Consider the following 13,822-nt stretch of genomic DNA (forward strand, 5'->3'; position numbering starts at 1 on the left):
ATGCTTTGGATCATGAGCAGTTCCTTTCCTTCACCATACACTTCTCTTCCCATCACTCTGGTACAAATTGATCTTGGTCTCACCTGTCCATAGGATGTTGTTCCAGAACTGTGAAGGCTTTTTTAGATGTTTGGCAAACTCTAATCTAGCCTTCCTGTTTACATCTTGTGGTGAACCCTCTGTATTCACTCTGGTGAAGTCTTCTCTTGATTATTGACTTTGACACACATACACCTACCTCCTGGAGAGTGTTCTTGATCTGGCCAACTATTGTGAAGGGTGTTTTCTTCACCCAGGAAAGAATTGTTCGGTCATCCACCACAGTTCTTTTCCATGGTCTTCCTGGTCTTTTGGTGCTGCTCAGCTCACCAGTGAGTTCTTTCTTTTTAAGGATGTTCCAATCAGTTGATTTGGCCACACCTAATGTTTTTTCTATCTCTCTGATGGGTTTGTTTTATTTTTTCAGCCTAATGATGGCTTGCTTCACTGATAGTGACAGCTCTTTGGATCTCATATTGAAAGTTAACAGCAACAGATTCCAAATGCAAATAGCACACTTGAAATTAACTCTGGATCTTTTATCTGCTCCTTGTAAATGGGATAATGAGGGAATAACACACACCTGGCCATGGAACAGCTGAACAGCCAATTGACCCATTACTTTTGGTCCCTTAAAAAGTGGGAAGCACATATACAAACTGTTGTAATTCCTACACCGTTCACCGGATTTGGATGTAAATACTCTCAAATTAAAGCTGAAAGTCTGCAGTTAAAGCACATCTTGTTTGTTTCATTTTAAATCAATTGTGGTGGTGTATAGAGCCAAAAAGATTAGAATTGTGTCAATGTCCCAATATTTATGGACCTGACTGTATATGCATGCTTGTTATACTTACTGTGGAACCTAAGGGGTTACTCCCGAGTACGCACAGATCCTCCCCTTCTTAGATTGTCTCCAAAACATGTCTGGTGGATAAGACAGTTACTGGAGTCAGGCTGCACATGCTCAGTTTGGTGTGTATTGCTAGAGAGTTTTTTTTTTCTTGGGAGGGCATGTGATCAGCACAGGGACAATTAGCACTGTCCAGACAGAGGGTCAGGGGTCCTGCATCCTGATAGGACAGCCAGTGTAGTATGAAAACTCCTCCTACAAACTTTAACCAGGCGCTGATAGAAGTCACAAGAGGGCTATATGCTCATGAAAAAAGGTATTCAGCAGTTTATATTTACTAAAATAATTTCCATGTTCTGTATAGTTTAGGAGATTAGATTTAGTGAACACAGGGTCCTGGGTTTAGTAACACTTTAAGTCCACCTAATCCAACTTCCTGTGATAATGGGGCAACAATGCTGCACTGCTCCAGAATTCAGAGCATGCAGGCTGTGCCTCTTTGCACTACAGTGCGCTGAAAAAATGTCACAGTGGTTGTGTCTATCAGCATTGTCACTGCTGATTCACAAGCCTGCAGGTTATTAATCAGCACCTGTCCATACTTCCTGCCCACTGCTTTCTAGATTGCCAACACTGCCAGTTTTGCTTAAACTCCCCCACAGTAGACTGCACATATGTTAAAGCCTAGTAAACACTACTCATTTTTTATTCGTTCAACCCAGCAGGGCTGAATGAAAAAAAAAACTTGGAGCCGCTGTACTAACTATCCAACATTAGTGCAGCGATCTCCCCTGCTGTGCTATTGTGTTCTGACAGGGGACGGCCCTCTGCCAGAACACTCTGGTCAGTACTCTTAGCCATTGGCTGAGAGCGCTGATCAGGATCCGATATGCAGACCTTTTTTCAGTCATGCCCCTTTGACAGAGCTGCAGTATACACAGGCCAAATGTCAGCCAATTTCTGTTGAACCAGCTGATTTTGCCTGACATTCAGTCCGTGTGTACTAGGCTTTAGGAAGGAAGCACTTGAGTGATAAATGAAGACATTTTTAATATGTATATCACATAATAACTTGTTTTTGGTCTTGTTTAGACTGTCATACAGGAGCCCAAATGATAGCATTCTAATTACAAGCTCTTCAGAGTTTTTCAGTCAGCCACAGAATTTTTTAAACTACCATGATATCTGAGGACTAATATATACTCTGTGACCACTTCATTAGGCATACCCACTAGGTAAAGAATATCGAGTCCCAAATTTCTATTTAATATAGTAAGGGAGTTTCCCATCTGTGTCCCATTTGGGAAATTTCACTTCCATTCCTATACTGTAGACATAACTGGAAGTGAGAGGAAATCTCTCTAAAATGAAAGTATCAAGAACAACTCTATTCCTGTACGCATGACATCTTAGTATTTTCGATGATCTATTTGCGCATTGAGCGAGTGTCAGAAATGGCAGTCACCATAACCAGCTGATTTGGGAGAAATGTATCTTATGTCTGTAGGTACCTTTTAGCCCTAGAGGGCCCCATGCTAAATGCTAATGACACCTACTATCTGCCAGTTTCCATACTCTGCTTGAAAATATCTTAATAGAGGCAAAAACTACCAAACATTTAGCAAATTAAAACATAAAACATTTCTTCACACTATACAAGTGATTGCTTACTTATTTTATTCTTTCTAAATAAAAAAAAAGAAAAACGCTTTACTCACCTGTAATTTTACAAACCCATCGATCATCAATGACACAGTTTGTGGATTTAAGCCGAGGATGAAATATTTTATGCTGATGTAGATATGCCATTCCATTTGCTATGTCATTAGCAAACGAAAACCTGAACACAGCAGAAAATACTTTCCATGTTATGTAGTTTAACAGGTAAGAATAAGCATAATATTCACCAACACCAATAAAACAGAAGTGATCAACTTGAGGCATTAAATACAAAGAAGGTGTATGTATGCATGCCCCAGGAAGACGTCAGATTAGTGAGGAAACACATTGGGAGGAGCGACGTGCTGACATCACTGCTTTATACGTCCCGCTTGCAGGGGCATTTGTATTGTTGCCGGCCAGCCGCATGTTTTTATTGGAACTTTTTATTGAATCTGTATACACTTTGTAAGCAACACTGTTTTTTTATTTTTTTGAATAAATAATCATCTGGTTTTACCCATGGTGATTTTCCCTGCTTTGTTTTTGAGCTGCCATCGCCTCATCGCTACTTGACCCATGTATGGGTCCATAAGCTGTAGCACCAATTACGTTCCTGACTAAAATGGCTTACTATGTCTGACCAGACCAAACATCTGCAGTCTTTGGAGGAAAAAGCCCTGGCTGGGTATTAGCCACAAGTGCGTAAACTTGTACAGCTGGTAAGCGTGCACTTTGCATGGTGGTGGATTCACCGTGTTCACATTATAAAGTCACAAGATTTTCACTGAACCTGTGGCTGCTGGTTCATCCTTCACTGAAGGAACCATCAGAATCTTCAATAGATATGGGAGGACTCTACATAAGTCACATGTTTCACTGTTTGGGACTTCCTTAATATTTTCAATCACTTTTTATTTTTCATCCTTTTTGTTTTGTGTTCAGTTATTTGGTTAATATGTCACTTTAAGGCTCCATGCATACTGAAGCTCATAAACGGCCATTTTTGGGAGTTTGGTAGTTTTTTTTTAACAGCTCATAAACTCCCCTCTATGTTCTCCTATGTGTCCATGCACACAAGGACGTTTTTGGATGTTTATCAGCAGTGAAGTTTATGGGCTGTTTTCTGAACGCCAAAAAATCCCATTCAGGAGTCGTTTTTCTGAAACGAAAAACAGCAAACGCTAAAAAACGCTAATAAACGCTATTGCAAAAACATTTTTAAAAAAACTTTGAAAGACTCACTGCAACAGCTACCGGCATTTTTAGAACGTTATTCCAGTCCAGTGTCCAAGAGCGCAGCTTACTTTTTATCCGTTGTATGTATGCATATGTGTGTGTGTGTGTGTGTGTGTATATATATATATATATATATATATATATATATATATATATATATATTAAAAAAGTAATACAAACAATTCATCAAGGTAAATCTGAGAATGTCCGCATTAAAACAGCGCTTTGTAGAAAGTCCTTTATAGAAGTAACAATGTACGAGCAATCACTAGAAAGGTCTTAATGTGCAGATAAGGTGTCTATAGTGATCTAATCAGAGTTGCAAGGTGATCAAAGTGCTGTCAACCTTTCTTCCACCACAAACCGGGAGTGCTTCCCCACATGCGATGCGTACCCCCTAGGGGGTTAAACTCACCAGACACTGCTGAAAACACAAGCCTTAAGGAGTAGTCACTTCCTTGAGTATGGTAATATATCACCTTAGCGTTGCAGTTCCAAACAGTCCTCCAAGTTTGTCATAAAAATAAAACAAAGTGTGCACATAGCATAATACTGTTTTATTTTTTAAAAGGTTCGCACAAAACAATAGAATCACCCATTTACATATCTGCGTACATTGTCTAAAACATCATCAGCATTTCAAAAGTGTGTACTTCACCGATTATTCAGATCTCAGAGCCATCCACAAGTGTTCCACTGTGTACACTGTGCTTCACTTCCTGGTCTGTGGTCAGCGGTGGAGCGCACACCTCACTTCCGGTAGCGTCGTGTAGGCCACGCCCTGACGCGTTTCGTCACTTCCGACTTCAACAGAGGGCGTGGCTACACGACGCTGACGGCCAATATATATTCAACAGTCTCACACCCTGTCAGCCAATCACGCAGCACTGCAATATCCGGCCCACATGACGCTGCACATCGTCATGGAAACCGGACACGGTCAGCTCGGTTCTCAATACAGGGGAGAGATGATTAGATCAACACAAACGATCGCCGAACTACTGGCGACCTCCTCAGCAAAACAAGCAAAATGAACATTACGCTAAAAACAATACATGAAAGATAGAAATATAGACCTACAAATTAAAATTAGCCTCAATATACAAATAAATAAAAATACAAATATAAAATTAGATAATAAAGGAAGATAGTGACCTAAACATTAGATCCTCACATGATCCATGTATGTTTGTGTAATATGCGAGCAAGGACCTATATATACATACAAGGTCCATAAGCTGTCTCTCTAAAAGATACATCCTATTTAGAAAAAACTAGTATGTATGTCATGTGCGTCATCCAAAATATACATATACTTATACATGTATATATCTCTAATGCCTACACTAGATGCACCCCATATATCACTGGAATTATCGTTGCAGTGAGCAAAGAGTGGTAAATATGTAATACATATCCACCACCTCCAAGATTTTTATCTCTATGAGGTGTCATTTAAGTTGAAGGGAGCTTCTTACTGACTAATTAATAAAATCTCAGGCGGGAACCAACGCATAAACCTAAAAATATTTAAAATATTCCAAATATTAAAAATATTCAAAATATTCAAAAATACCGTAAATATTATGAGTCAACACATATTTGAACATGATCATTCTATAATAGCCATAATAATCATATTAGTCAACTCATGTCAAAAATTTAATAATTCATTATATATCAGCCATAGAGTAATTGTAGTTACCAAAACTCTATATGTCCATGGTATTTATATATAAAATTGGTATAGATATGTAATGGTGCAAACGTAAAAGACCGTACCGTGAATGTCTTCATTAATCCATACACTATATATCCTACCCAAGCATCCAGCTGGATACTGCTTAAAGGATTACTACCTTAAAAATTAAAATATTTAAATATTAAGAGGAAGGGATCGTAAACCAGAAAATTTAATAATCACTGATGAAACAATTAATATCTAGGTCCACATTTAACCCTTTTGGTGTTAAAGTGTCAATCAAATATATCCATTCCGTTTCACGTTTGGATAACTCTCGTACCATATTTGACCCTCTCCAGGAGGGTTTCATATGTTCTACACCCCAAAATCTGAGTCCAGATGGATCCTGATTATGATAAAGCTTAAAGTGTAGGGATACATTATGGTCCTTAAAACCAAGTTTAATATTAGCCACATGTTCCGCTATTCTTATCCTTAGAAGTCTTTTAGTCCGGCCTATATAGATCAACCCACATGGGCATTGTAAAGCATACACAACATACGATGTATTACAGGTAATAAACCCTTTGATTGTAAATTCTTTATTATTCTCTGCTGCTAAAAAGTGTTCCATTGCTCTTATTGGTGTGTTTACTTCTTTACAAGCCCTGCAACGTCTACAAGCAAAAAACCCATCTTTTTCCCAAAAAGTGGGAGGATGGGTAGGCGGGTCAATCACTTTTTTAACTATCTTATCGGCATAGTTGGGAGCTCTTCTATATATAAACCCGGGTTTTGCAGGTAGCACTGGTTGTAATGTTTTATCCATCAAAAGGATGTGCCAGTGTGATAAAAATATATTCTCCACCTCCCTATATTGTGAATGGTACCCTGATATAAAATTCCATTCGTGACTATTGGAAGTGTGATTGCCCTTATTATTACTCAAGAGATTATCTCTTGATGTGGATGCTACTCCTTCAATCACTTTGTCCAGTTGCTTATCACAATAGCCCTTTTCCAGGAATTTTTCTTTAATCCTATTCGCCTGGGAGAAGAAATCATTATCATTGGAACAGTTTCTTCTGATCCTGGTCACTTGACCTTTAGGAATATTCTTTAACCAGACCGGGTGATGCCCACTCTGTATCGGTAGATAACTATTTGCGTCTGTAGGTTTGAAATAAGCCTTGGTACCGAGTCTTTCTCCATGTCTGTAGATGTTAACATCCAAAAAATTGATGCTTTCAGTGCTTATTTCACTAGTCAGTTTAATGTGACTAGTATTATTATTCAATTCGGCAAGGAAATCAGTGAGGGAAGATCTTGTTCCAGACCAAATAAAGATCAGGTCATCTATATAACGTCTGTATATCAATAACTCTTGTCTCTTAACAGAAAAGATTTTCTTGTCTTCCCACTCTCCCATAAACAGGTTCGCTATGCTAGGTGCGAACTTGGCGCCCATTGCGACGCCGCGTTTTTGGGAGTAGAATTTTCCGCCATACCAGAAATAGTTATGACCTAAACAGAAATCGAGAGCATTTCTCAAAAATACTTTTTGATTATGTTTCAGATCATCTCTCCGACTCAGCGCCCAATTAAGGGCCAAAATAGCATCATCGTGTTGGATGATAGTATATAAAGACGCAACATCCGCTGTGACTAAGTATACCTCTTCTTTGCCAACTAAGTCCACTTCTTCCAATATTTGTAAAAGATTTTTAGTATCCTGCAAATATGCTTTTGTCTGTATCACACTTTTTTGTAGATATAGGTCAAGATACTGGCCCATTCTAGAAGTAATGGATCCTATCCCATTAACAATTGGTCTGCCAGGGGGACATTTTATATTCTTGTGGATTTTCGGCAAAGTATAGATAGTAGGAATCCTACTACTACTAGGGGTTAAATACCTCATTTCTTTGTTAGTTAGGACCCCAGTTGAAACACCGAAATTCACTAAAGCCTTCAGCTCATACTCATATTGTTTAGTAGGGTCTTTATCCAATTTCTTATACGTATCTTCTTCCATCAACATTTCTATTAGTTGGTTGTGATAAAATTCTTTTGTCAGTAAAACAACACCGCCCCCTTTATCAGCGGGTCTTATGATCAGCTCCTTTCTTTTTTCCAAACTCTTAATGCCTTCCTGAATATATCGTGGATTAGCATTTTTTTGGGGGATGAGAGTTTCCAAATCACGTAACACCAGATTCTTAAAAACGTCTATTTGTTGATTAGCACTATTAGCGGGGTTAAATAGTGACTTATTCCGTAACCCGCTATCAGTCTGCACTGATGAGGTCGCAGTGACACGTTGGGAATTTTTATTCAAAAAATACTTTTTCATATTAATTTTCCTCATATATTTATGTACATCTATAAATACATTAAATTTGTTTAGTGGTCTCTTCAGGCCACATTTTAATCCCAAATTCAATATATTGATTTCTTTATGTGTCAAGGAGGCTTCTGCTAAGTTAAAAATCCCCCCTAGTCCTTTTCGCGTCTTCTTTTCCTGGACCCTTCGTCCTGCTCTGCAGCCTCTCGTTCGTTTCTCCTGAGGTCTGGGGAATAGATTTGATTCCTCTCCCATTGCGTCTGTTCCCTCCAATGGGGGTCTTGTGATGGATAGGCCTGCATCGGAGGTCTCCCCCTTCTGGGGTACCCCCGACTTCGTCCTCGCTTCTGCCATCCCCTTCCTCTCCCTAAAAAAGGACGTGGTGACTGTTGATATTCACCATTTTCATATTGTAATGGATTATACCTGTTATAAACAGGGACCTGGTAATGGTTACCCTGTGGATTCAGGGGTCTTTGTGGATTCAGGGATTTTCCTCTTACGTTCTGACCTCTCACATTGCTATTTACCTTCCTAACTGGCGTAGATTGATATACCGGTTGATACACCGGTCCACCGTTAGTCGGGCGAGTTCTAGTAGTGTGGTCGTTATTATCCACGTGTTGTAATTCAATCTGTGGATCATCGTCCTGTCTAATTATTTCTTTATTTTCCTCAAATGGACTTCCACTCGTCTGTTGCCATACATAGATGGAATTTGTCTGAAAATCCCCCAAATCCCTATGAAATTTCTTAGTTTTCTTTCTTTGTGTGAGACCTCCGATGCAGGCCTATCCATCACAAGACCCCCATTGGAGGGAACAGACGCAATGGGAGAGGAATCAAATCTATTCCCCAGACCTCAGGAGAAACGAACGAGAGGCTGCAGAGCAGGACGAAGGGTCCAGGAAAAGAAGACGCGAAAAGGACTAGGGGGGATTTTTAACTTAGCAGAAGCCTCCTTGACACATAAAGAAATCAATATATTGAATTTGGGATTAAAATGTGGCCTGAAGAGACCACTAAACAAATTTAATGTATTTATAGATGTACATAAATATATGAGGAAAATTAATATGAAAAAGTATTTTTTGAATAAAAATTCCCAACCTGTCACTGCGACCTCATCAGTGCAGACTGATAGCGGGTTACGGAATAAGTCACTATTTAACCCCGCTAATAGTGCTAATCAACAAATAGACGTTTTTAAGAATCTGGTGTTACGTGATTTGGAAACTCTCATCCCCCAAAAAAATGCTAATCCACGATATATTCAGGAAGGCATTAAGAGTTTGGAAAAAAGAAAGGAGCTGATCATAAGACCCGCTGATAAAGGGGGCGGTGTTGTTTTACTGACAAAAGAATTTTATCACAACCAACTAATAGAAATGTTGATGGAAGAAGATACGTATAAGAAATTGGATAAAGACCCTACTAAACAATATGAGTATGAGCTGAAGGCTTTAGTGAATTTCGGTGTTTCAACTGGGGTCCTAACTAACAAAGAAATGAGGTATTTAACCCCTAGTAGTAGTAGGATTCCTACTATCTATACTTTGCCGAAAATCCACAAGAATATAAAATGTCCACCTGGCAGACCAATTGTTAATGGGATAGGATCCATTACTTCTAGAATGGGCCAGTATCTTGACCTATATCTACAAAAAAGTGTGATACAGACAAAAGCATATTTGCAGGATACTAAAAATCTTTTACAAATATTGGAAGAAGTGGACTTAGTTGGCAAAGAAGAGGTATACTTAGTCACAGCGGATGTTGCGTCTTTATATACTATCATCCAACACGATGATGCTATTTTGGCCCTTAATTGGGCGCTGAGTCGGAGAGATGATCTGAAACATAATCAAAAAGTATTTTTGAGAAATGCTCTCGATTTCTGTTTAGGTCATAACTATTTCTGGTATGGCGGAAAATTCTACTCCCAAAAACGCGGCGTCGCAATGGGCGCCAAGTTCGCACCTAGCATAGCGAACCTGTTTATGGGAGAGTGGGAAGACAAGAAAATCTTTTCTGTTAAGAGACAAGAGTTATTGATATACAGACGTTATATAGATGACCTGATCTTTATTTGGTCTGGAACAAGATCTTCCCTCACTGATTTCCTTGCCGAATTGAATAATAATACTAGTCACATTAAACTGACTAGTGAAATAAGCACTGAAAGCATCAATTTTTTGGATGTTAACATCTACAGACATGGAGAAAGACTCGGTACCAAGGCTTATTTCAAACCTACAGACGCAAATAGTTATCTACCAATACAGAGTGGGCATCACCTGGTCTGGTTAAAGAATATTCCTAAAGGTCAAGTGACCAGGATCAGAAGAAACTGTTCCAATGATAATGATTTCTTCTCCCAGGCGAATAGGATTAAAGAAAAATTCCTGGAAAAGGGCTATTGTGATAAGCAACTGGACAAAGTGATTGAAGGAGTAGCATCCACATCAAGAGATAATCTCTTGAGTAATAATAAGGGCAATCACACTTCCAATAGTCACGAATGGAATTTTATATCAGGGTACCATTCACAATATAGGGAGGTGGAGAATATATTTTTATCACACTGGCACATCCTTTTGATGGATAAAACATTACAACCAGTGCTACCTGCAAAACCCGGGTTTATATATAGAAGAGCTCCCAACTATGCCGATAAGATAGTTAAAAAAGTGATTGACCCGCCTACCCATCCTCCCACTTTTTGGGAAAAAGATGGGTTTTTTGCTTGTAGACGTTGCAGGGCTTGTAAAGAAGTAAACACACCAATAAGAGCAATGGAACGCTTTTTAGCAGCAGGGAATAATAAAGAATTTACAATCAAAGGGTTTATTACCTGTAATACATCGTATGTTGTGTATGCTTTACAATGCCCATGTGGGTTGATCTATATAGGCCGGACTAAAAGACTTCTAAGGATAAGAATAGCGGAACATGTGGCTAATATTAAACTTGGTTTTAAGGACCATAATGTATCCCTACACTTTAAGCTTTATCATAATCAGGATCCATCTGGACTCAGATTTTGGGGTGTAGAACATATGAAACCCTCCTGGAGAGGGTCAAATATGGTACGAGAGTTATCCAAACGTGAAACGGAATGGATATATTTGATTGACACTTTAACACCAAAAGGGTTAAATGTGGACCTAGATATTAATTGTTTCATCAGTGATTATTAAATTTTCTGGTTTACGATCCCTTCCTCTTAATATTTAAATATTTTAATTTTTAAGGTAGTAATCCTTTAAGCAGTATCCAGCTGGATGCTTGGGTAGGATATATAGTGTATGGATTAATGAAGACATTCACGGTACGGTCTTTTACGTTTGCACCATTACATATCTATACCAATTTTATATATAAATACCATGGACATATAGAGTTTTGGTAACTACAATTACTCTATGGCTGATATATAATGAATTATTAAATTTTTGACATGAGTTGACTAATATGATTATTATGGCTATTATAGAATGATCATGTTCAAATATGTGTTGACTCATAATATTTACGGTATTTTTGAATATTTTGAATATTTTTAATATTTGGAATATTTTAAATATTTTTAGGTTTATGCGTTGGTTCCCGCCTGAGATTTTATTAATTAGTCAGTAAGAAGCTCCCTTCAACTTAAATGACACCTCATAGAGATAAAAATCTTGGAGGTGGTGGATATGTATTACATATTTACCACTCTTTGCTCACTGCAACGATAATTCCAGTGATATATGGGGTGCATCTAGTGTAGGCATTAGAGATATATACATGTATAAGTATATGTATATTTTGGATGACGCACATGACATACATACTAGTTTTTTCTAAATAGGATGTATCTTTTAGAGAGACAGCTTATGGACCTTGTATGTATATATAGGTCCTTGCTCGCATATTACACAAACATACATGGATCATGTGAGGATCTAATGTTTAGGTCACTATCTTCCTTTATTATCTAATTTTATATTTGTATTTTTATTTATTTGTATATTGAGGCTAATTTTAATTTGTAGGTCTATATTTCTATCTTTCATGTATTGTTTTTAGCGTAATGTTCATTTTGCTTGTTTTGCTGAGGAGGTCGCCAGTAGTTCGGCGATCGTTTGTGTTGATCTAATCATCTCTCCCCTGTATTGAGAACCGAGCTGACCGTGTCCGGTTTCCATGACGATGTGCAGCGTCATGTGGGCCGGATATTGCAGTGCTGCGTGATTGGCTGACAGGGTGTGAGACTGTTGAATATATATTGGCCGTCAGCGTCGTGTAGCCACGCCCTCTGTTGAAGTCGGAAGTGACGAAACGCGTCAGGGCGTGGCCTACACGACGCTACCGGAAGTGAGGTGTGCGCTCCACCACTGACCACAGACCAGGAAGTGAAGCACAGTGTACACAGTGGAACACTTGTGGATGGCTCTGAGATCTGAATAATCGGTGAAGTACACACTTTTGAAATGCTGATGATGTTTTAGACAATGTACGCAGATATGTAAATGGGTGATTCTATTGTTTTGTGCGAACCTTTTAAAAAATAAAACAGTATTATGCTATGTGCACACTTTGTTTTATTTTTATGACAAACTTGGAGGACTGTTTGGAACTGCAACGCTAAGGTGATATATTACCATACTCAAGGAAGTGACTACTCCTTAAGGCTTGTGTTTTCAGCAGTGTCTGGTGAGTTTAACCCCCTAGGGGGTACGCATCGCATGTGGGGAAGCACTCCCGGTTTGTGGTGGAAGAAAGGTTGACAGCACTTTGATCACCTTGCAACTCTGATTAGATCACTATAGACACCTTATCTGCACATTAAGAACTTTCTAGTGATTGCTCGTACATTGTTACTTCTATAAAGGACTTTCTACAAAGCGCTGTTTTAATGCGGACATTCTCAGATTTACCTTGATGAATTGTTTGTATTACTTTTTTAATGTATTTGTACGATAACTTTTTAACGGCTGCTATGTTTGTCCGTATTGCTAGGTTTTAATACACTTAGCAGTTATTATTTAGTTTGCTGTGGTTTTATAATTATTATTATTGCAGGCATCTGCATATAAAAAAATCTTTTTCTTTATATATGTGGGTGCGCCATATAGGTTGGTACATATACATATATATATAAATTTAGGGAGTGTGTGAAGGTCCCAGTTTGGCGCAGAGAGGTATATGATAGGCCGGCTTTAAAATATACCTTTTTTTTGGTTCATATATATATATATATATATATATATATATATATATATATATATATATATATATATATATATATATATATATATATATATATATATATATATATATATATATATATATATATATATGTATGTATGTATGTATGTATATATATATATATATATATATATATATATATGTATGTATGTATATATATATATATATATATATATATATATATATATATATATATATATATATATATATATATATATATATGTATATGTATATGTATATATTCATGTATAAGCTCACCCACACAAATATACAAGCAAAAAAGTTAACAATATATAGCTGTAAAGATTTGCACACCTTTTGCTATGCAAAGCATTACTGTATGGCTCCCTTTGAAGCACAGGTCATTAATGGATCCCTAAGTAAGCAACTGCAGGCTCTCTGTAGAGACAGAGGGGTGATGTGTCAACACAAAGTGCAAGGACAAGTATGTCTTGATGTATTACTTCTTTTGCTCACCTTGCTTTAGTATTTGCTTCTTATTTTTAATTTACCAGGCAGATGTTCACATGCAACTTATTTATTACAGTATTTTGCTAAACCTACATTACAATAAAAGTGATACTATGAACACTAAAAAGCCACATTGTATTTTAACAGTTTTTGCTTCCTGCCATCACTTGATATTGTTTTCTTATTTTGCACCGTTGCAATTTTCTGCTACAATTAGCAAGCCTGCTGAAGGGAGGCCACAGGGGGCTGCCATTTTGCTTGATTTCATTTGATACAGCTC

The 13,822-nt window shown here is 37.8% G+C and overlaps 1 protein-coding gene across 1 annotated transcript in view; it reads right to left on the reverse strand.

Moving 5' to 3' along the window:
- Positions 1–13,822, reverse strand: part of LOC143975852 (atrial natriuretic peptide receptor 1-like) — a 294,297-nt gene that overhangs the window by 181,019 nt on the left and 99,456 nt on the right. The window contains exon 12 of the mRNA XM_077478411.1: positions 2,611–2,732. Coding sequence (XP_077334537.1) covers positions 2,611–2,732 — 122 coding nt within the window. The remainder of the gene's footprint in view (positions 1–2,610; positions 2,733–13,822) is intronic.

This window comes from Lithobates pipiens, unplaced genomic scaffold, assembly GCF_037356315.1.
Source record: "Lithobates pipiens isolate NorthernLeopardFrog02 unplaced genomic scaffold, aLitPip1_a1.2 Scaffold_13, whole genome shotgun sequence".
Taxonomy (NCBI): Eukaryota; Metazoa; Chordata; class Amphibia; order Anura; family Ranidae; genus Lithobates; species Lithobates pipiens.